We start from the raw sequence: 21010 nt of genomic DNA, 5'->3' as shown, positions 1-21010 counted from the left end.
AGCGGCATTCTGGTACTAATAGCTTCTCAACACTATTTAGAAGAAGTGTAATACACATGTAACATATATAATATACACAACCACATTACATGTAGGTTGCAAGGCTTTGGAAAGCAACATCGATGAAAAGATCTGCACACTTCATAAAACCACAAATGTATTTAAAGTCCAACTGAAATCACATTTAGTGCAAAGTTTTCACATGTAAATGAGAAGAATTATCCCATGGATTGTTATGAGGACGATCAAAAGTCCCTTTTACTTGACTGGCCCTCGGTATTTATTAGAACCAGAGTGCACAGACCAATGAAGGCAGAGGCAGAAAGTGAACAAGACCGTCCTAAAAGAGCTAGACACTCGTGTTGCGTCTGCAGTCGCTGCTCTCTTGGGTCGACTTGTGCTGCAGTAAGTGGGACCTGTAGATGCCAGACTGAAAATCAACTGAAAAAAGACAGAGGCTGGCTGGACCAAACGGTCAGCTCTCCATAAAGTAAAAAAAACAACAATTACAAAACATTAAATGTTATTTTCAGTGAGGGACCCGTCAGCAATAAGCACTAGTTTTACATTTTTCTTGACCAATTGACCAATTGATCTGACATTACAACGGAAGCTGAGAGCCTGCATGTTGCCCCTGATGTAGATCTAGTTAACCAACATGGTGATTCCAGGTTGCTACTCTCTGTGTTTACTTTTGACTGAAAGCTGTAGGAGTCCTCATTTCCCAAAATCAGAGGTTGTGAGTGCAACGTTAGCACAAGCCATAGAGTCTTTGTGTGCTGAGTGTGCAGTCACTACAGATAACTAACAAAGTGCAATGCCAGACAACATCACATTGCATTGGAGCAATATTTAAGCCAGATTCAACTCTTTTTTTTGATGGACTTCCCTGCATCTTTGTATCAGGAGCCCTGCAACTTAAAAAGATCAAATGTGAATGATGCTGGATGACCTATAACTCCAGAATAAAGTGATTTTAAATCAAGGTCTTACCTGAAACTGGTCTCTTAATTTCAAAAGACAGTGTAACTGGAAGGTTGTGCATGAGTTCACAGATTTCCTGGTAAGTAGAGGAGCACACCAGTTTTTCTCCAAATGTTACAATCTCATCTCCAGGACACAGCTTGCCTGTAGATTCCTGGATGCACGCGCAAACAAAAGAGATCACATTTGTCTCGTCACTGAGCAACATAATGAGCTCAAGCCACAAATACCACTAAATGTCAAAAAAAAAGTTTACTCTTTAAAGCATTCAAACTGAGAGGATTGGCGTAAGGTGTGAAGTATCCATATCACACTGATATGAAGATGAAACCGATCAGACGTACCCTTTCTGCTGCACCTCCAGGCTTTAGCCCAGCAATGACAACTTTCAGAGGGGATGATGTAATCTCCAGGTCAAGACCGAAGGACTCGTCCTCCCTTCTCCTCAGGCTCACAGTGTCAATGGTACAAACACCCACAAGCTCACTGGCATCTCCCTTCTTATAGTGCTGATGGGGTACCAACCCACCTGCCAGCTTGGGGTTTCTTCCACACTGTGTGGCATGGGAAGGGGGCTGCGATGGTCCCAAGCCTGGAGAGGGCTCATCGACTTTACACTTTTGCTGCTGGGGCAGGTTTGGTGCTTCAACGCTCATCATACTTTTGACTCGCGTTACTGCTTTATGCTCCAGCTTGGGGGAGCGCTTCAACTCCAACTGTACATCATCTTGATTTGTATAGCTCTCACTATTGATGGTCAGATTACTGGGCCCAGAGCCCATATAGCTTGCCCCCCCTGCATTGCGGATATGCATGAGGGGTGACTCAGAACCAGGTGACTCAGACGTGTTGCTGATACCTTCCTCACATTGTGAACTGCCATAGGGTGGTGTTGTCACATCATGGCTTCCACACTTCTGCAAATCACCATCTTCACTGTTTCCGTTTATATCTAATGATGCTGTGGCAGTTACAACTGATGAATCAGCTTTGGAAATGTTGGCTGCTTGGGATTCACTGAAGTTAACAGAGTCAGATTGTGTTGGTCTGTGGAAGAGCCCAGTATTTCTAGCGTTGTTGGAGTCCTCATCATCACTGAGCTCTTCCTCAAAGCACATCACCCGTCGCTGACGGAGAAGTGGGCTTCGTACGGAGGAGGGGCTGGAGACAGCAACTGGCTGGCAAACTGCCTCTACATGGTGATTAAGAGGAACGGGGGTCTTGTCTTGCGCTGAGTTGTACACAGGTCCATTCTCCACTTCTGTTAGAGAGGGGGTGAATGCTGAGAATAAGATGCAGGCAACAACAATGAACAGGTTAAGAAATTAACTGTTATTTTCATTGCCAAATAAAAACAATGCTGCTAAAGAAAATACTGCAAAGCTACTCTTATCACTGAAGGTAGAGCACATCCACTGTTAAACATATCTATTCAATATTCAATATCAATACAATTTCAAGATAAGTTATAAACATTCTGTCGATTATCAGGCCAAGTCCACACATTAAAGTTAAAATGTAGCCTTTTCTATGGGTTTTGGTCTTTTGTCAACACCCAAACAGTGTTTAAGGTCACTGAACCTACGGTTGTAAGAGCTTGAGGGGGACATGACATGCGAACACTTTTGGTTGAATTGAATGCGATGACAGATGAGAGAAAATTTGAAATGTTATTTAAATGAGTGAAATTTCTACCAGGTGGCTTTGATGAGTTGTCCTCCATGGAAGTACTGCAGCTCCGCTGGTGCAGTGCCTCCTCACTGTTGGAGGTCATCAGCATGGATTCAGACAAGAAGGTGTGGCTGGAAACCTCCTGGGAGAAGTATTGAGACAACTCCGTCTCTGAGCTCAGAGATCCCTGCTACAGAATTGTGATGAAATTGTGATAAGAACAAATTAAGGGAAAGTAAGATTAACAACACATATTTTTGAAGTAGTTCTCGACAATAAGCTATGCAAAAGTAAATTTTCCTATTATAATGAAAATGAATTGCTTAACTATGACTATGATTGATTTTACTCTATTTCACTGATCAACAGCTGTTGGTGGCAACACAGCAAGAAACCCAGCTCTGCAGCATTAAAAGGCAGGAAAGATCACAGTATGCATAACTGTTTATATCGATGCTTCACAAGAAATGTCCTTCTACTCTTTTAAAGAAATGTAACGCTATTATTATTTTGGACCATAAAAGTCTATCTTTGGGATTTCACAATAAAGGCAAATATAATGTATTTACTTAACATAAGTTTGTTAATATTTTCTATTAATTCATAAGAGACATGAACTGAACACAAGGTATGCATACTGTATGACCTCCATCCTCCCAAGTCACAGGTAGATTTGTTGGAATAACTTTAACCCTAATGCATCAGTTACGTAGAATGAAACTAAACCTAGCAATGTATATTGAATGAAAACGTACTCTACTGGCAGGCTCCAGGAATCTCTTCATGGTCCAGCTGAGAGCAGGGGAGCCGTCTCCCTGCCGGTCCTTCATCGCTGGGTTGGGGCTCTTACAGGACAGACCTACAGATTACAAGCGTGACCGTTAAACCCGTTATGGGATCAGATACCCAGAGCATCTGAGGCATGCTGCTGAACTTCCTTTTACACACAGTTTGACGATGGTGCTCGTTTTGTAACATGGACACCTGATTGCAGTGCAGGAGTAAATGAAAGATATCAGACCTTGGGAGGGAGATGAGTGTCTGTTTTTGCTCATTTTGTCCCTGTGTGTGGATCGATTTATAACGTGGTCCATCTCCTGTTCTGATACCTGAGGAGACAATGAGATGTTTCATCACAACTTAAACAACACTGTGCGGGCAACTACTAGAAATAAACCCAATAGTAATGATGGCATCATATGGAATGTTAATGTATGTAATCAAAGGCATAAAAAGAAAACAGGGCAAAAAACAAGAGTATGCATTTGTATATATAAAACCAATATTGCACGTAACAAACAGTGTTATTGTAAAACATATTACACATACTTTACATATCTTGACAGGACAATAACAGATGAGTGTTTGTGTCTGTTGCTGTGAACCCTCACTGGTTTGCCTCCTGTGAATATGGCCAACACTCCTGCATTAACGGCAGCAGTGTGCTTCAGACGAAGTGTATGTGTTTAACAGCATCTGAAAACTGCTTCCTGATCCCGCGAGGGGCTGCGGCCAACAGACAATCTGAGTGGGAGAATGCTCTGTGGTCTGACAAAAATGTTACTTTGGCCAATCACTCAGCTGGATTTCCTTGACATCAACTTCCTTAACTTCAAGTAACCTGTGGGACACTACCTGGTATGATTTTGAATAGAGACGCAAAAGTTGAGGCTCTACAGATTACAGGGCTCCTACGCAGCACTAGATAGATGAAGAATATATGTGTCAATATAAACAGAGACAGACTTACCTTGGGGTTAGGGTGCCTGCTTATAATGAGACTGACAGGTCCAGGGCCACATTCACTGAGAATGGCATAGGCCTCGCTGAGAGCAGCATGACGTAAACTGACCGAGTCCACCTCCAGGATCTGATCTCCTCGACTGCACAGAGGAGCACAGCACAACACTTCCCTTTGTACACACCCCAACTTCAATGCACACGTGTACATCCACATGTATTTATGATCAATGAGCTCATATGATACTATGCTGCTTGTTTGGTATCTTTGCAACAGTACATTTTAACGTCACCTGCATCCGTTAATCAGTTTCCAATTCATAGATGACCTTGAAGTTTTTACCTGAGCCTGCCGTCCATCTTGGCCACAGAACCCAGAGCCAGACTATGGATGTAGATGGCAGGAGAAGAGTTCTCTAGGGTCAGACAGCAAACTCCAATCCCAAGACCAACACTAGACTCTAGAACATCATATACAGACAAAAAAGCAGTCAGGATACTATACAAAGGTATGAGGACATACTGTCCCGTTACTTAAGTATGGTTTTGGTCCGTGTCTGTGTCTCCTGGTTTGAGCCCCTTGGCTCCATTAAAGGGGTTAAAGGGATTTTAATGGTCCAGTTTACATGATATTTTAGTGTTTTTACAACTTTGTGGAAACAGTTTATGTTTGTCCCTTTTCTGTCTCAACATGAATATGCCGAGCACAAACACAGCTCCATCAAGAAATGATTTCCCAGTTTGGTGTGGAAGAACTTGACTGAAGCCCATCCAGCATGATTAGGATGAACTGGACTCGACCTGATCACCCAACATCAGTGTTGGTCTCCGCTGTCTCTACGTCTGTGATCAATTTTAGCTGTTTGCATCAGTTAACAGTAAACAGATACTGTTTGTGTTTCTTGGTGTCAGAAAAAGACACCAGCAGGACATCTCCAAACAGGAAGTGAAATAAAAAACAAGGGGTTATATCTGAATCTGAAATGTTGTCTGGGTTCTCCATCATGTCAGCCAACCTTTACTAAGTGTGACCTCCATGATGATGCAGTCTTTTGGACCAGGTCCGGGGCCTTTGTGGCTGTCAGCCTCCTCACACCCTGAGGTGACAGGAGTCCCTCCGCTGGTGTTGGAGTTGGGGGAGCTGGAGCGGCTGAGGAGGGTCGGGGTTGGACAGGGTGTCAGGCTGGGACTGCGCAGACGAGTCCGAATCGTCAGTGTCACTACGCCTTTTTTCAGTTGCTGTTGGAAGAATGTGAATGAAGTTCAGTAGACATTAAAAGTGTTTTAGCTTTTACCTTCTGACCGAGCTTTAGACAAATACAGACACACATTACTAAAAGAGAGCTTTTTAACAATGGGGGACAGTAACTAAGTACATTTAATGTACTTACTGTAAGTACAACTTGAGATTTTTGTACTTCACTTGAGTATTTCTATTTTCTGCTACTTTACATATTTTCTGCTACTTTAAATATTGTTCTTTTTTACTCCACTACATTTATCTGATATTTTTTGTTACTTTAAAGATTCAGATTATTAATGCAAAATATAATAAACAAATCATTTATCAAGTATTTTATAGGTTAAGATAAAATGATTGATCCCTCTGTGAAATTTACAAGCTACCGTAGAATAAAAAGCTCCTCCTTAGAGCAACTTTAAAGTGGTGAACACACTAATGCATAGGTCTTCAACAGGGGGTACGCGGAGGTACACATTCACAGAGTTTTTCCACATTATGGTTTTTCTCATTTTACTTGTCTGTCCTAAGTAAAGTAAAGTACTTTTTCCACCTCTGTTTTTTTAACCTAGTCCTTAGTCTCTTCACCAAAACATGTGAGTTTTCTTGCCGGCACTGTGAGCAGAGAAACACACTTTGATAATTGAGTCAAAGACATTATTCTTTAGTCTGAAGGAAAAACATGTTTCGTCACAAACATTTTAGAACATATAAAAGTTTGACTTTCTTTAGCGTTTCATGTCTGATTGAACTGTTTTGAACAACCCTGTTAGACAGAACATATTGTAATCATCAGTCCACCTTGAAGGTCTGGATGGCCTGTTGGTGTGTGAGTCCTTGGAGAGACTCTCCATTCACTTCCAGAATCTCATCTCCTGCACAGGGAAGCATCACATTAGACTGACAAACAGTAGGTGTTTCTCTCATAAACTCTCCTAATTCAATGAATGGTTACCCTCTTTCAGTCTTCCATCAGCTGCTGCAGCTCCATGAGGAAAAATGGTTTTGACAAAAATCCCCATCTGGCCACGTGCTGAGTCCTGCCCACCAACAATACTGAATCCTAGGCCCTATAAAAGTTACATGTCAATGAATGACAGGAAGGACTAACAAAGACACACAACATCAGTGTTCATTGATTTAGCTTTTCTAAGACACAAGAGAGAAGGGGATAACAGGGAACAGAGGTCCAGAGGGTTTCTGTCCGTTATTTTCTTTAGTTGTTTTTATGAGGTTGTATTGTCACGTCAACATACTGCCGTGTTTGTTGTGTTTTTGTGTTATTGCCTGTAAATAAATATATAAAAATAACAGAGGTTCTGCCCTAAAAACTCCAATTTCCTGCTGCCTTTCTAATACCTCCGTATCTGTTCTCTTACAACACTGTACTATCACTGCAGTGACCTCAGCATGAGCACCAGTCTCAGAACTGCTACATGACTACAACTAAATGAAAAGAAGAGGTCAGGACAGGCGGGAGGATAATGTGAAGGCTTCCTAAGGGAGGGCTGATAATTATCATTATTAACATTAACATTATCATGGTTGTTTTCATGTAGTGCACAGTGGAACACAGTGGTTTGATTATTTTCTATGGGATTTTGCATTACATATTAGATATAAACATCCCAAAATATTCTTATTGATTTCATGATTTCAACTAGAGCTGTAATGATTAGTTGATTTATCCACAGAAAAGTATTTTGCAAATAATTTGATAATTAATTAATTGGTCAGTAATTCTTCATGCAAATTGCTGTTTTCAGCCTCTCAAATATGTAGATTTCCTGCTTTTCTCTGTTTTATATCATATTTAAGTGAATATCTTGAGAAAACATTTAAAGACATCACTTTGGACTTTGAGAAACTATGATGAACATTTTTCACAATTGTATGACATTTTATAGACATTTAATCGATAATGAAAGTAATTGTTAGCTGCAGCCCTAATTTCAACAATATCCCCCCGTAGAGACCCTCCATCCAAAAGAGAATTATGTTCACAATTTTTAAAACCAAGAAAAAGCTATGAGAAAACCCAGAGTAGGTGCGACAGTCTGGTGAGAACTCAGAATGACGTGTTGCAGTCTGAAGGAGGATTGTAGAGACTGGCTCTGGAATGTGACATTTATCTACTGCTTTTTGCAGCTATTTGCTGAAGCTTGAGGCTCTGGGCCCAACGTCAACTTCTACTTACCTGTTATCTGAACAGCTTCTGGACGAGGGGAGGATGAACAGTTCATAATATTCTACTGATTATAGTAGTATACAACAGATTATTTGAATATATCGTAGAGAAATGGCGAAGTAAACAAGGGCTCTGGGATTTATTTGAAGTATCTGCTGAAATTTCCCAAATGTAATTTTCAGGTAGTCCTCCTGAATACTATAACTCATTATCTATGAAATACATTTGGCATAATCACTAACAATTTAATGCTTCGGCTTGTTATTGTTATGCACAAAAATTGGAATTCAGAACTAAGCAACTTAATGATGCTGAGATGCTGAGCTGGCACAAGGAACATATGTTCAACTATTCAAGGATTTGTCAATAGCAAGTTGCAGGGAAGGGCAAAGGATTGGCTGAAGACAACACCAAGGATAAAGGGAGCTCAGAGGTCAGAGTTCACCATCCTGATGGAAAGAAGCCTTCTCTTCCCTGCCCATGAGGTCCTGACATAATCGCAATGTGACCGGTTCTATTCCGGCACTGGACTTTTATTACATGTTGTACCCCTCTCTCTCCCCATGCTTCCTGTCTAACTGTGTGACAAAAAAAGATGCAAATGCATGATTGTAGTAAACGTTATTCATTAAAAGCAGACTGTTGTTGTACCAACACACAGAGATGCATCTGTTATTGTGAGCTTACATATACATATGGTACTTAAATTCTCTGAGCTTTATTCATGCGTACATGTCAAAGGAGTACACTCACCTTGCCCTGGCCTTTCATCAGCACTATACTGGAGATAATGGACGGCTGTGCCAGTCGCCATGGAGACTCCACTTGAATGGTGCTCAGGGAGCGGGCTGATTTCTTAATGATCTGATATTCCTAACAGGGAGATTTATAAAAACATTTACAAAGAGTCAGACAAATCGACATTGTGAAAACAAAAGCTATTCATGCTGTGATATGCTTTAGGACAGTGCCTGTGTCTTCCTGTTTCCCCTGTAGTGCCGTCTCATTAAGGTTTAGCTGTAGCTTCTGGTAGAAAATGTGTATCTAGATAACTTAACTTGTTAGGGTCTGTAGGGACATCCCCAGCGCAGCCAGTAGAAGTCTGTGGTTCTGAATGTCCCTGCAAATGTGTTTCCTTTTCTTCATGAAAGTCTCATTAACACAGTTAGTGCAGCTCTCCTTGTCAATGTTGTCATGACAGTCAGAGTAAGTGACCCGGCTTTGATCTGCTTCTGTGTGTGTATGTGTGTGTGTGTGTGTGTGTGTGTGTGTGTGTGTGTGTGTGCCTCTGTCTTTTTTCATCAACATACATACGTGCTTGTGATTCACGCACGTGTGACTGTATATTTCAGATCAAGAGGTTGGTGGTTTGTTTCCTACACAGCGTGTTTTACTTTATCAAAAAGTTGTTTAATTCCAGATGAAATCTCTTCCACAAAGACTGTCAATACAACACCATGTCAGCACTGTGATGAATATCCCAAAGTTATATAAAACGTGAAATAAAACATACTGCATCAATTAAACATAAAGAAATATTATTTTTGCATTATTGTTTACTAACTTTATCAATTTAAGCCATGTATAATATTCCTCTCATATCCATACAGCGACTTGTAACATACAGTATATCTCAAAAGTGAGTACACCCTTTAGATTTTTGCAAATATTCTGTTATATCCTTTCAGGGGATAACATTATCCTACTGAAACTTTGATATAACTTAAAGTAGTCAGTGTGCTGCTTGAATAACAGTATAGATTTATTGTCCTTTGAAAATTACTTAGTACACAGCTGTTAATGTCTAAACAGCTGGCAACAAAAGTGAGTACACCCCATAGTGAACATGTCCTAATTGTGCCCAATGATGTTGTTTTCCCGCCCTGGTGTCATGTGACTCGTTAGTGTTACAAGGATTCAGGTGTAAATGATAAGCAGGGCTGTTAAATTTGGTGTTTTGGGCACAATTCTCTCTGAATGCTGGACAACATGGCACCTCATGGCAAGGAACTCTCTGAGCGGCTGAAAAAAAGGATTATTGCGCTTCACAAAGATGGCCTTGGCTATAAGAAGATTGCCAACACCATGAAAATGAGTTGCAGCACAGTGGCTAAGATCATACAGCGGTTTTCCAGGACAGGTTCCACTCGGAACAGGCCTCGCCAGGGTCGACCAAAGAAGTTGAGTCCACGTGCTCAGCGTCATATCCAGAGGTTGGTTTCCAAAAATAGACGTGCGAGTGCTTCCAGCATTGCTGCAGAGGTTGCAGAAGTGGGATGTCAGCCTGTCAGTGCCCAGACCATACGCCGCACACTGCATCAAATCGGTTTGTATGGCCGTCGCCCCAGACAGAAGCCCCTTCTGAAACCGATGCATAAGAAAGCCCGCAAACAGTTTGCTGAAGACAATGAATCCAAGAACATGAGTTACTGGAACCATGTCCTGTGGTCTGATGAGACCAAAATAAACCTGTTTGGGTCAGATGGTGTCCGGCGTGTGTGGCGGCACCCTGGTGAGGAGTACCAAGACAAATGTGTTTTGCCTACAGTCAAGCATGGTGGTGGCAGCATCATGGTCTGGGGCTGCATGAGTGCTGCCGGCACTGGGGAGCTGCATTTCATTGAGGGACACATGAATTCCAATATATACTGTGACATCCTGCAGCAGAGCATGATCCCCTCTCTTCGGAAACTGGGCCGTAGGGCAGTTTTCCAACATGATAATGACCCTAAACACACCTCCAAGATGACAACGGCCTTGCTGAAGAAGCTGAAGGTTAAGGTGATGGACTGGCCAAGTATGTCTCCAGACCTAAACCCAATTGAGCACATGTGGGGCATCCTCAAGAGGAAGGTGGAGGAGTGCAAGGTGTCCAACATCCGTGCGCTCCGTGATGTCGTCGTGGAGGAGTGGAAGAAGATTCCAGAAGCAACCTGTGCAGCTCTGGTGAATTCCATGCCCAGGAGGGTTAAAGCAGTGCTAGATAACAATGGTGGTCACACAAAATATTGACACTTTGGGCACAATTTAGACATGTTCACTATGGGGTGTACTCACTTTTGTTGCCAGCTGTTTAGACATTAACAGCTGTGTACTGAGTAATTTTCAAAGGACAATAAATCTATACTGTTATTCAAGCAGCACACTGACTACTTTAAGTTATATCAAAGTTTCAGTAGGATAATGTTATCCCCTGAAAGGATATAACAGAATATTTGCAAAAATCTAAAGGGTGTACTCACTTTTGAGATATACTGTATATGGTTCAGTCACTGATGTCAATATTATATTCCCAAAATCCTCCAGCTGGTGATAAAGTGGATGTAATTTGCCTGATCTTCACTGTTCTTCAGACGTAATGGTACAAACAAACAGGGATGCTCAAAGGAGACCTTTATTTCTGAGTTTAGTTCTTGTGGCTTTATAGTTTGTGGAACTATCTGTGAAGTTTTAAACCCAACACATCTTTCTTCTATAAATTGGCATGGTAAAATATATAATTCAGGGTACAATGTATGCTCTTTATGTACATCTTAACACTCTCAGCTGTATGAAGAAGGAGCTGAGGCCTTCACTGACCTGTCTCACTCCAACAGTATCTAGTTGTTGAGGTAAGGAGTGTTTACGTCGTCCAGCTGGAGGCTTCTCCACCACGTCACAGCTGCTCACACCATTATCCACCAACAGCTCATCATCCTCACCGACTGACTCCAGGCGACTGCCCCCCCCTGAGCCAGGAGAAGCAATCATTTCATTCCTCTGCACAAGAGTAGCCCTTTCACATTTTCACTGTCTATTTTTTTCAAAGCACATAATTAAAACTGCATGCTGAATATTTTTGAATGTAATACATGTTGTACTAGGAACAGAATTACAGGCAAAGTGAATATCAAGGTCATGAAAATACCAAACTCTGGTTACACTGGTTTGAGCGCCACTATAGAAACAGAGCCCTGTATCACCTCGTTTATGATTCTATCTATCTGTCTATCTGTCTATCTGTCTATCTGTCTATCTGTCTGTCCGTCCGTCCGTCCATCTAACTATCTATCTATCTTTCAACATGACTAGATGTAACAATGTAATTATGTGTAAAGATTATATTGTAAAAAAAGCTTTGTGCCAGGAATAGATGCATCATTTCTATTCCTGAACCATTTGGGTATTAATGAACAACCCTGTACCAACCCTGGGATCGACTGCAGAGCTTGGTGGGTGTGGGGTTGCAGCAGGATCCTTTGGGTGTCTCTCCCTGACTCCCTGTCTGTCCTTCTACCTTCTCCAAATTAGTCAACTGCAAGGAAAAAACACACAGATTTTCAGTTAATTTCTTCTTAAATAAATATGGGCTGTCTGCTATTTTGTCCTTCCAAAATTACCAATATTTATTTGATTTGTCAGTTTCATAAATAATTTGACCTCATTGTGTACACCAGTGGTTCTCAACCTTTTTTGGGCCAGCGCCCCCCTATCTATTATCCAGGTCCTTTATCGCCCCCCCCCCCCATCAAATAAAATGTAGGCTTCCTTTTTGTCTCCCCTGAATTCTAATGTTGATTATTATGCTGTTTGTATTATTATAATTATTATTCTTAGTATTTATAACTTATATTACATATTGATTATATTAATTTAGTATTTCAATTCTTATAATATTTTTCTTATTATTAGGCTGCTATATTATGTTATTATTGATTGAAGTTACATAATAACATTTCAAAATAATAATAAATATTATATTATTAAGCAAATGTTTTGTTGTTTTTACCTTCAATTGCCCTGATACACCATGTACCCAGGGAGCAAACAAAGACATTTTATTAAGGAGTGTTAAACAAATGCAACGGTAAGAAGGTTCAAAATTTAATCTGTGCCATAGACTGCAGCCAATCAGGGTCAGACATTCAAACTGTAACCGGTGTTAAACACAGCAGCCTCAGAAATGTGAAACAATTTGCACTCTCGATAAACGAGCACAAAGGAACAAGTCTGAGGCGCTGCCCCCCCCAACAGAACCCCGTGTTTTATTTTATATAAATATATAGCGCCAAATGTTCTCTTTTATTAAATAAACTAAACGCTTATGTTATTTATCTAATTTATGTGCACGTTTCCGTGTTTACGCCGTTGCTTTGCGCATTCACATTCTCTCTGTTTCGCGAACAAACGAGAGGAAAGGAGAGGAGAGAACTACAAAGTGAAAAATCCAACACATTAATTATAAATGGAGCGACGTCGACCCCAACGTTCAGGAACTCAGGCGAAAATATCCGCGTTTTTTAAACACACAACCTGAATCAGCAGCAGTGATGCTGGTGTTAGCTCTGCAGGTCTTAGCTCTGCAGGTGTTAGCTCTGCTATAACGTTAGCTCTGCTGGTGTTAGCTCAGCTGGTGTTAGCCCTGCTGGTGTTAGCTCTGCAGGTGTTAGCTCTGTAGGTGTTAGCTCTGCTGGTGTTAGCTCTGATGTTAGCTCTACTGGTGTTAACTTGTGCAACTTGTCTGCTGCTGGTATAAGTCCCGAACAGAGTGTTAGTATTTTAACATTAATTCAGATTTGTTTTTTTCATGGTGTATCTTTGGAATAACATTAATGCTTTCGAACAGTGGTGGCTGAGGGGGACGGCGCTTGTTTTTGTTTTTCAAGCAGCACTTTATCGCTCAGCAAAATAAAAATAAAAGTCTAAAAACACACAATGTTAACTTTATTCAAACGCACTCGACTCGTCCTTTCAGCTTGTACAGTTTGGCATGTTTCGTGCTGTAATGCAGCTCGAGATCCTTTTCCATGACCGCAAGCGCGTCCGCACAAATACTGGCCTTTTACTTCCACAAAGAAATAATCGTTTGTCCATTTCTCCTGGAACATTCCGCATCCACCTTTCTCTTTGTTACACTCTCCATGCTGCGTTCGCTGATGTCAATGACCGTCTCGTTTAATATTTAAGTTTTTGACATGACGTGACCATGTGATGACACGTTCCGCTCGTGTTGTGTTCAAGGACCCTGACCTTGGAAAAACAGTCAGTCGTTGGTTATATTCTATATATATATCCTAAATTTGGATTAATTTTTTTGGAGTAGATTTTTTGCGTGTGTTTATGAATTACCTCGCGTGCCGTAAACACAAACGCCCCCCAAAGACACGTGAACGCCCCCCTTTCTAAAATATTGCTTCCAGCGCCCCCGACGTCCTCTGAACGCCCCCTGGGGGGGCGCTTCCGCCCGCGTTGAGAACCCCTGGTTTACACACTGAATTTAAGGGGTGACCCCGAATAGACGAGTATTCGTTCTAACAAGCCTTATTCTACTGCCAATCTCACAGTCGAGTCCTCGCAGTGGCGTGGAAATGTGGTTATGAAACAAAGGACCATGCCATTCAGGCTATATGGGGGTGATGAAGGTCTGATTTTAAAAATAATTACTTGTTTCCTCCCAGTAAATCATAATATATAGATCTATTTTGGTATAAATATCAGCGTATCAATAATATTGTTAACATAGCGACACACACAGACAACGACTCAAAGCTCCCGCTTCATATGTCCGTCCGTGTTTAATGTTGTACAAGAGTGAGTACTCCTAAGCTCTTTCCCTCTAAAAAATTCCGAAATCCTTCAACTTTTACTAGTATATTTTAACACTTTCCTTTGATCCAGGTGAATGGGTGTAAATTAAGTCATACTATTTAATATAATTTACAATTATATTAAATATAATAATTATTAATTATTTGAATGATTATTAATTCCTTCCGATTGCCATTTTTTATTGCCCTACTCAAACGGCCCAAAATCATTGCAGTGGCAGTTATTATCAACCGCTATTTATGATTTTATGAATATTTATATTTTTATAAATATTCATTAATAGGGTGCTTCGCGGCGCCGCTGGGGGGCATGAGGTTCTGTGATGCGCCATCACGCAGGCTGCAGCAGCTGGGCATGGAAACTTATTATTTCATATCTGAAGTTGGTCTGTTTGTGCTTGTGGAACCGGACAGTCCCAGTGAAGCATGGACTATATCATGCTACACCCTTGGATTTGGCAAAAAGTGATAAATAGGAGGCATGAGGCATGATGTAAATTCTTTGTCGGTGACAACCCTACTCCACACACACACGCACACACACACACGCACACACACACACACACACACACACACACACACACACACACACACACACAGTACATATTATCTGTGTGTACCAGGCTGTGCGGACTGATGCTGCAGTTGGAGTTCTGGGGGGAGAGAGAGGGAGCAGTCTGGGAGAGGGAGGACAAGGAGTTGCAGGTGCTGACCAGGTCCGGCAAACTGGTGGATGGAAAGCCCTCAAAACCCACATCTGACTCCTCCTATAGGGACAGAAAGAACGTCAAGAAAGTGTGTGCGTTGCTTTATTTAATATGTATTCAGTATGTTAGAAATGTAGCTAATGTAGAGAAGTAAAGTGAGAAACTAATGTTTATGTTTGTATATTGGCCATTTCCAACAGGATAAGTATACAATACTTGAATCATGTTATCACAGAAGGAGTCTCTATATGTTCAGACTAATACCTGTCTACCTCAACATCTTTACCTGAAACTTGGCCCAAGTTGTCTTTATTAAGGTTAATTTCTTTCAATGGCGTCCCATATGCATCAGGGGGGAAAAAGTTGGAAATTGTGACTCTCTTCTTCCCACCACTAGTGGTACGGCTTCCAAATAGAACACCGGAAGGTTGTGAGTTCAATACCAAAGTTGCCACCATTGAGCCCCTGAGCAATGCACATAACCCCTAGTTGTCCCTGTAGGTAGTTTGCTGTAAGTTGCTGAATAAGAGCATCTGCTAAATGTAATGTAATGTAGTGTAATGTAGTGTTTAGAATGGAAATGTCGACTGTTTCTAGAAAGACGAGGATGTGGAGTGCTCATGTTTGTCTTCAGTGAGTCCATCACTCTCTTGACTGCTGTCTAGGTTGTTGATTCTGGAGCTGTCCCGAAAGGAAACTCTGTTTGTTTTTTTACTCTCTTACATTGGGTGTGTGTGTGTGTGTGTGTGTGTGTGTGTGTGTCTGTGTGTGTTTGTTACCCTGCTGGCCACCACCAGCTGGACCAGACCAGTAGTAGAGCGGAGGATACTAACAGCCTCCTGATGGGTGAGCCCCACCAGAGACTGACCATTAATCATCAGCAACTCATCACCAGCATGAAGACGACCGTCCCTGAAACACACACGCACGCACGCACGCACGCACACGCACACGCACACACACACACACACACACACACACACACACACACACACACACATTTAGACAGAATCACTTACGCATACTGTACATATATATTTACTAACACACACAAACTAAAACTGAACAATTCTCCAACCACTCATCACAGCATTCACAGAGGGGATACCTCCACAATTCTTTATAATTCTTTATAATTTCCAAATAGAAAATGTATTTAAAAGAAATGTATTATGCATCTGGATTAGCATTAGCATTAAGTTAAACATAGTGACTGTCTATCATGGATTTTTTTGGTTTAAATAGGTGTAGTAGAAAAAATTAAAATAAACTGACATAAAATGACGACACCAAATGTCTGTCAACACTGTAGCACTAACTGTACCTGTGAATGGCGCCCGCCTTCTCTATGTGGGCTATAATGATGCCATGAGGAGAGCGCTTGGAGCCGCGCCCCCCTGTGATCTGTATTCCAAGGCCCTCCTCACCCTTCACCAGATGCATCTTCCAGATGTGGCTGCCCTCTCTGGGCTACAAAGGAGCACAAACAAACATACATCAAACAATATATCAAATCAGGGGTTGAGATACAAATATCCATATTATATTTATATAATATATACAGTATATTATATATATATATAATATAATATAATATATATATAATATAATCAAAACGAAATATCTATATTATATTTATATAATATATACAGTATATTATATATATATATATATATATATATATATAATATAATATATATATAATATAATATAATCAAAACGACCCTGCCCGGAGGAAGCCCAGGGCCCCCGTCTGGAGCCAGGCCCAGAGGGAGGGCCTGACAGCGAGCGGGCCTGACAGCGAGCGCCTGGTGGCCGGGTTTGCCATGGAGCCCGGTCGGCACAGCCCGAAGAAGCTACATGGTGCCTCCCATCCATCCATCCTGTGGGCCCACCACTCACAGGAAGAACCGCTGGGGTCGGGTGCGCTGTCACATGGGTGGCAGTGATGGTCAGGGACCTCGACGGACCAGACCCGGGCAGCAGAGGCTGGTTCTGTGAGAATTGGAGCAGCGGGGGCAGTATTGCATTCGCTTTACCGCACCGTAGTGACGAAAAGAGAGCCAGAAGGCAAAGCTCTCGATCTTTTGGGCGATCTTCCTTCCTACCCTGACCTCTGGTCATGAAGGCTGGGTGATGACCGAAAGAACGAGATCACGGGTACAAGTGGCCGAAATGGGTTTTCTCAGACGGGTGGCTGGCGTCTCCCTTAGAGATAGGGTGAGAAGCTCAGCCATCCGTGAGAGACTCGGAGTAGAGCCGCTGCTCCTTTACGTTGAAAGGAGCCAGTTGAGGTGGTTCGGGCATCTAGTAAGGATGCCACCTGGGCGCCTCCCTAGGGAGATGTTCCAGGTACGTCCAGCTGGGAGGAGACCCTGGGGAAGACCCAGGACTCGGTGGAGAGATTATATCTCCTCACTGGCCTGGGAACGTCTCAGGATCCCCCAGTTGGAGCTGGAGGATGTGGCCCGGAGAAGGGAAGATTGGGGTTCCTTACTGGAGCTGCTGCCCCCGCGACCCGACCCCGGATAAGCGGTAGACGATGGATGGATGGATATAATATAATATATATATATATATATATATATATATATATATACACACTGTATATTTACTTTTACAGGACTCTGGTATTCAAGAGGTTTTGAGCAGGGCATGAACACTTTCTGTGAAGTCCTTATTGATACATTCATTATGCATTACAGTGCATCATAAGATTTGCATAATGCATTATGATGTCTTCTGACAAGTCCTACAGTCAAAGCCATATCTGTTTCCTTTGGAATGTAACCCACCTGAGCCCTGTTTTTAGTTTTAAGTCTATTTTCTTCCATTTAACATGTGTAACTACAGTCATGTGGTGACCTACACTCAATACAGTGCCTGAATACAGAATAACATTTTCACAAAACATCTTTGCCACCTGCTCCACACAGACGGCCAGGATACAGTTTCTGTTCAGTTTCCTCTTAACTTATGAATTGGATGCTGTGAAGTGAAGAATCTATTGATGAATGAAGTCCAACATGTACCTCATTATCTGATAATATCACACAGTCAAATGCTGCCTTCAAATGCTCTCAGAACTTTTAAACCATCATTACAAAAGTTAAAAAGTACAAAATGAAATACTGAATGAAACAGAAAAGATGCCTGTATCACATTAGAAATCCCGAGCCTTGGTTTATTCTGTGTATTATCTGAAATTGTCAGTCGGTCCATTCACATCCCAATAGTTATTGGATGAAAGTTTGTATAGACATTATATATAGTTCCCACCCGATAAATCATAATGACTCTGGTGTTTTAAAGGGTTAGTTTGGATTCACCAAAGTCACACAATAACACAAACAAACTAACCGACCGAGGAAACTCCCGTGTTCTGCAGGGTGAAACGACTGTTTTTGTCAATGGAGTATGGTGGCTTTGGTAAGGCATAGGGGATATAACGGCTTCAGTTCCCCGTCGGGAAACGGCTGTCTGACGGCAAGGTTAAGCAGTGAAATTATTCTAAATATAGCACCTCAACTGATATACTTTTTTTAAATTTCCCCGTCCACAGCAGTACATTACTTGGCTTCTGTGCTGGTACTCCTGTCTGTTCTCCAAACTGCCGACCCACATCTACTGTAGGTCATACACTGACCGCAAAACATCCAAACTATCCCTTTAACCTCTGCACTGCCACGGCTCAAGGCTTTATCAGCCATTTTTTACAACTTGTGGACCTAAAAGGATTTATATAAGAGAGCTCATCTTCATCTAGGGCGCAAACCTGCAGGTTAAAAACATTATACATCATCTACAATCCCTCTGATGGGATGATACACCAGCTGTCTGTCTCTATCCTCTGACGCACATGTTAAACCACTATCCCATCACCTCATACCAGTTGTTGCAGGATGGTGATCCTATTCATCCTCTCAGACATCTGTACACACATCTGTGGACCACTGAACACCTGGCTGCTGGACCTGCACCGGGGAACCCCAAATGATTGCAGGCGTTTCTATTTTTGTGACAAAGTGGTTTTACGACTGTTTGTCAATTAAGCACATTGATGACTTTTTTTCTACCTGAAGTCATTTGGTTTGTAGAGGTCCACAGTGATCTTAAAGAGGTTGTTATGGATTCATTAACACAATATTCATCATCCGCTACACTGATTGGATGACTGCATTGCAAGTCCTAAAACTAACTACAACTAAGTTGCGTAGAAGAGAAAGGTTCACTGATGTGTTCAAACAGCCGTCTCAGGCTCTGGTTGTCACTGGTGGCAGCCTCCAGTCTGCAGTTATGACTTACATTCAATAAGTTTCTTCTTCTATACCTTCGATTTTTCAACAGAGCTGGATACGGCACTTACTGCAATTATTTTTAAACCATGAAAATATGATAATTTTAGTTTTGGTTCTGTCCATTCTAACTTTACTTTCCCAGCTCTGCGTGGGGACATTTGGAGAAATATTGGAGTGGAGCAAGATGGACTTGCTTAATAATAGCATTATTAACAACTTTATTGTTATATTATAAGAAACTTGTTAACAGTTTATAGACTGCTTAAGAACGTCAGTAAAAGCCTTATGAGTTTCTCATAATTGTTTAGAATATCATTACAAACAACAACTATTACGCTTCACTAACTTACCTATAATATCATTGGTAAACCTTTACTAACCTTTTCCTTTAACCCTGCTTTATTAAGATTAATACATACTTTTTCTTTTAATAATTTCGATAAAGGTGCGAATAGTATCACTTAAGTCAGAGCCCTGAGTCAGCAGTGGGTCTTACCTGACTTGAAGGTTCACTGCTGAAAGAATCCATTTTGTATTCTAACAGCTGACTGTGACACCTTGCAGGCAGGGTGGCAGTGCCTCTGTGTAGACGCTGGGGAATAGTTCTGATGTCTGGACTCGCCTCTGTGGGTGTGTGTGAGGAGAGGATGCAACCTGAGTCCTCTGTTGGAGGACTGACTCCTGCATCAGTGGGAACAGAAGAGCCATTGTAGCCATTGTAACAGCTCTGGAGATCTGAGTCAGTGCTGTCCCTTTTGTCTCGGTTAAAGGACGATCGTGATATGACGCCAAACTTGCGTGTGCGTTTGCAGCTCGTCGAGCTGTCAGAGGGCTCAGAGGTCGCTCCGGCCTGCTGCTGGTCCTCACAGCTGTCACTGCTGACAGTACTGACGCAGCCATTGGCGTTACAGGGAGGGAGAGGAGCCTTTCGCTTGACTCTCCGCAGCATGATCAGGTAGATACAGCCTCCATTCCAGCACTGGTCAGCCAGGTAACTGTAAAAAAGCATTGACGGATTAATGCTGGCAGCCAGGTTCAAATATCATGAGAGTAAATGTCCTAACATTTCCACCTCTATGGGTGGAGGTAACCTCTTCATGCATTCTGTAAAGGTTTAATATTACATAATGTCTTGTTTTAAAAGTGAACTTGGGTGATACATAAAAATTGAATAAATCTTTTATTTAATAGTTGAGTTGGTGGCTCGACCATCTGCTCCTAGAAATGTCCTCAACTGAGCCAATGTTAAACATTGTAAACTAGTTCAACAACTGCTTAGTCACACACTACTTTAATTTGCTTTCCAGTTACATCAGTTTAGTTCTTCATTTGACACAGTGGCCTGGTGGCTGTGTCTGCTCCTTTGTAACAAAACACAAACAACAGGAGAAGCCGCTCCCATTGAAGTGTATGGGGCTGAAGTGGACACAACCCTTCCTGTGGTTAGCATTGTGTTCATCACTATCAGACTGTGACTTAGCTCAATACGAATTAAAAGACAAACAGCAAGTTTGCATATCTTTCCTTAAAGCTACAAGACAGAAGCCAAACCTCACACACTGAGGAGTCTGCTGTTACTGTATGCCAACCCTTTT

General features: G+C 41.7%; 1 protein-coding gene across 1 annotated transcript in view; it reads right to left on the bottom strand.

Moving 5' to 3' along the window:
• pdzd2 (PDZ domain containing 2) overlaps positions 1–21010 on the bottom strand; it is a 52927-nt gene that overhangs the window by 9242 nt on the left and 22675 nt on the right. Inside the window, exons 4-20 of the mRNA XM_029438849.1 lie at positions 19912–20410; positions 16442–16587; positions 15897–16029; positions 15007–15177; positions 12012–12117; positions 11403–11551; positions 8577–8696; positions 6591–6705; positions 6437–6510; positions 5412–5634; positions 4739–4856; positions 4406–4538; positions 3677–3764; positions 3411–3514; positions 2680–2845; positions 1329–2266; positions 994–1138 (exon numbers count right to left, since the gene is read on the bottom strand). Of these exons, the coding sequence (XP_029294709.1) occupies positions 994–1138; positions 1329–2266; positions 2680–2845; positions 3411–3514; positions 3677–3764; positions 4406–4538; positions 4739–4856; positions 5412–5634; positions 6437–6510; positions 6591–6705; positions 8577–8696; positions 11403–11551; positions 12012–12117; positions 15007–15177; positions 15897–16029; positions 16442–16587; positions 19912–20410 (3428 nt within the window). The remainder of the gene's footprint in view (positions 1–993; positions 1139–1328; positions 2267–2679; positions 2846–3410; positions 3515–3676; positions 3765–4405; positions 4539–4738; positions 4857–5411; positions 5635–6436; positions 6511–6590; positions 6706–8576; positions 8697–11402; positions 11552–12011; positions 12118–15006; positions 15178–15896; positions 16030–16441; positions 16588–19911; positions 20411–21010) is intronic.

The sequence above is a fragment of the Cottoperca gobio genome, chromosome 9 (genome assembly GCF_900634415.1).
Source record: "Cottoperca gobio chromosome 9, fCotGob3.1, whole genome shotgun sequence".
Taxonomy (NCBI): Eukaryota; Metazoa; Chordata; class Actinopteri; order Perciformes; family Bovichtidae; genus Cottoperca; species Cottoperca gobio.
Note: the sequence above shows the minus strand (reverse complement) of the source record. Positions and strands in the feature narration are given on the sequence as shown.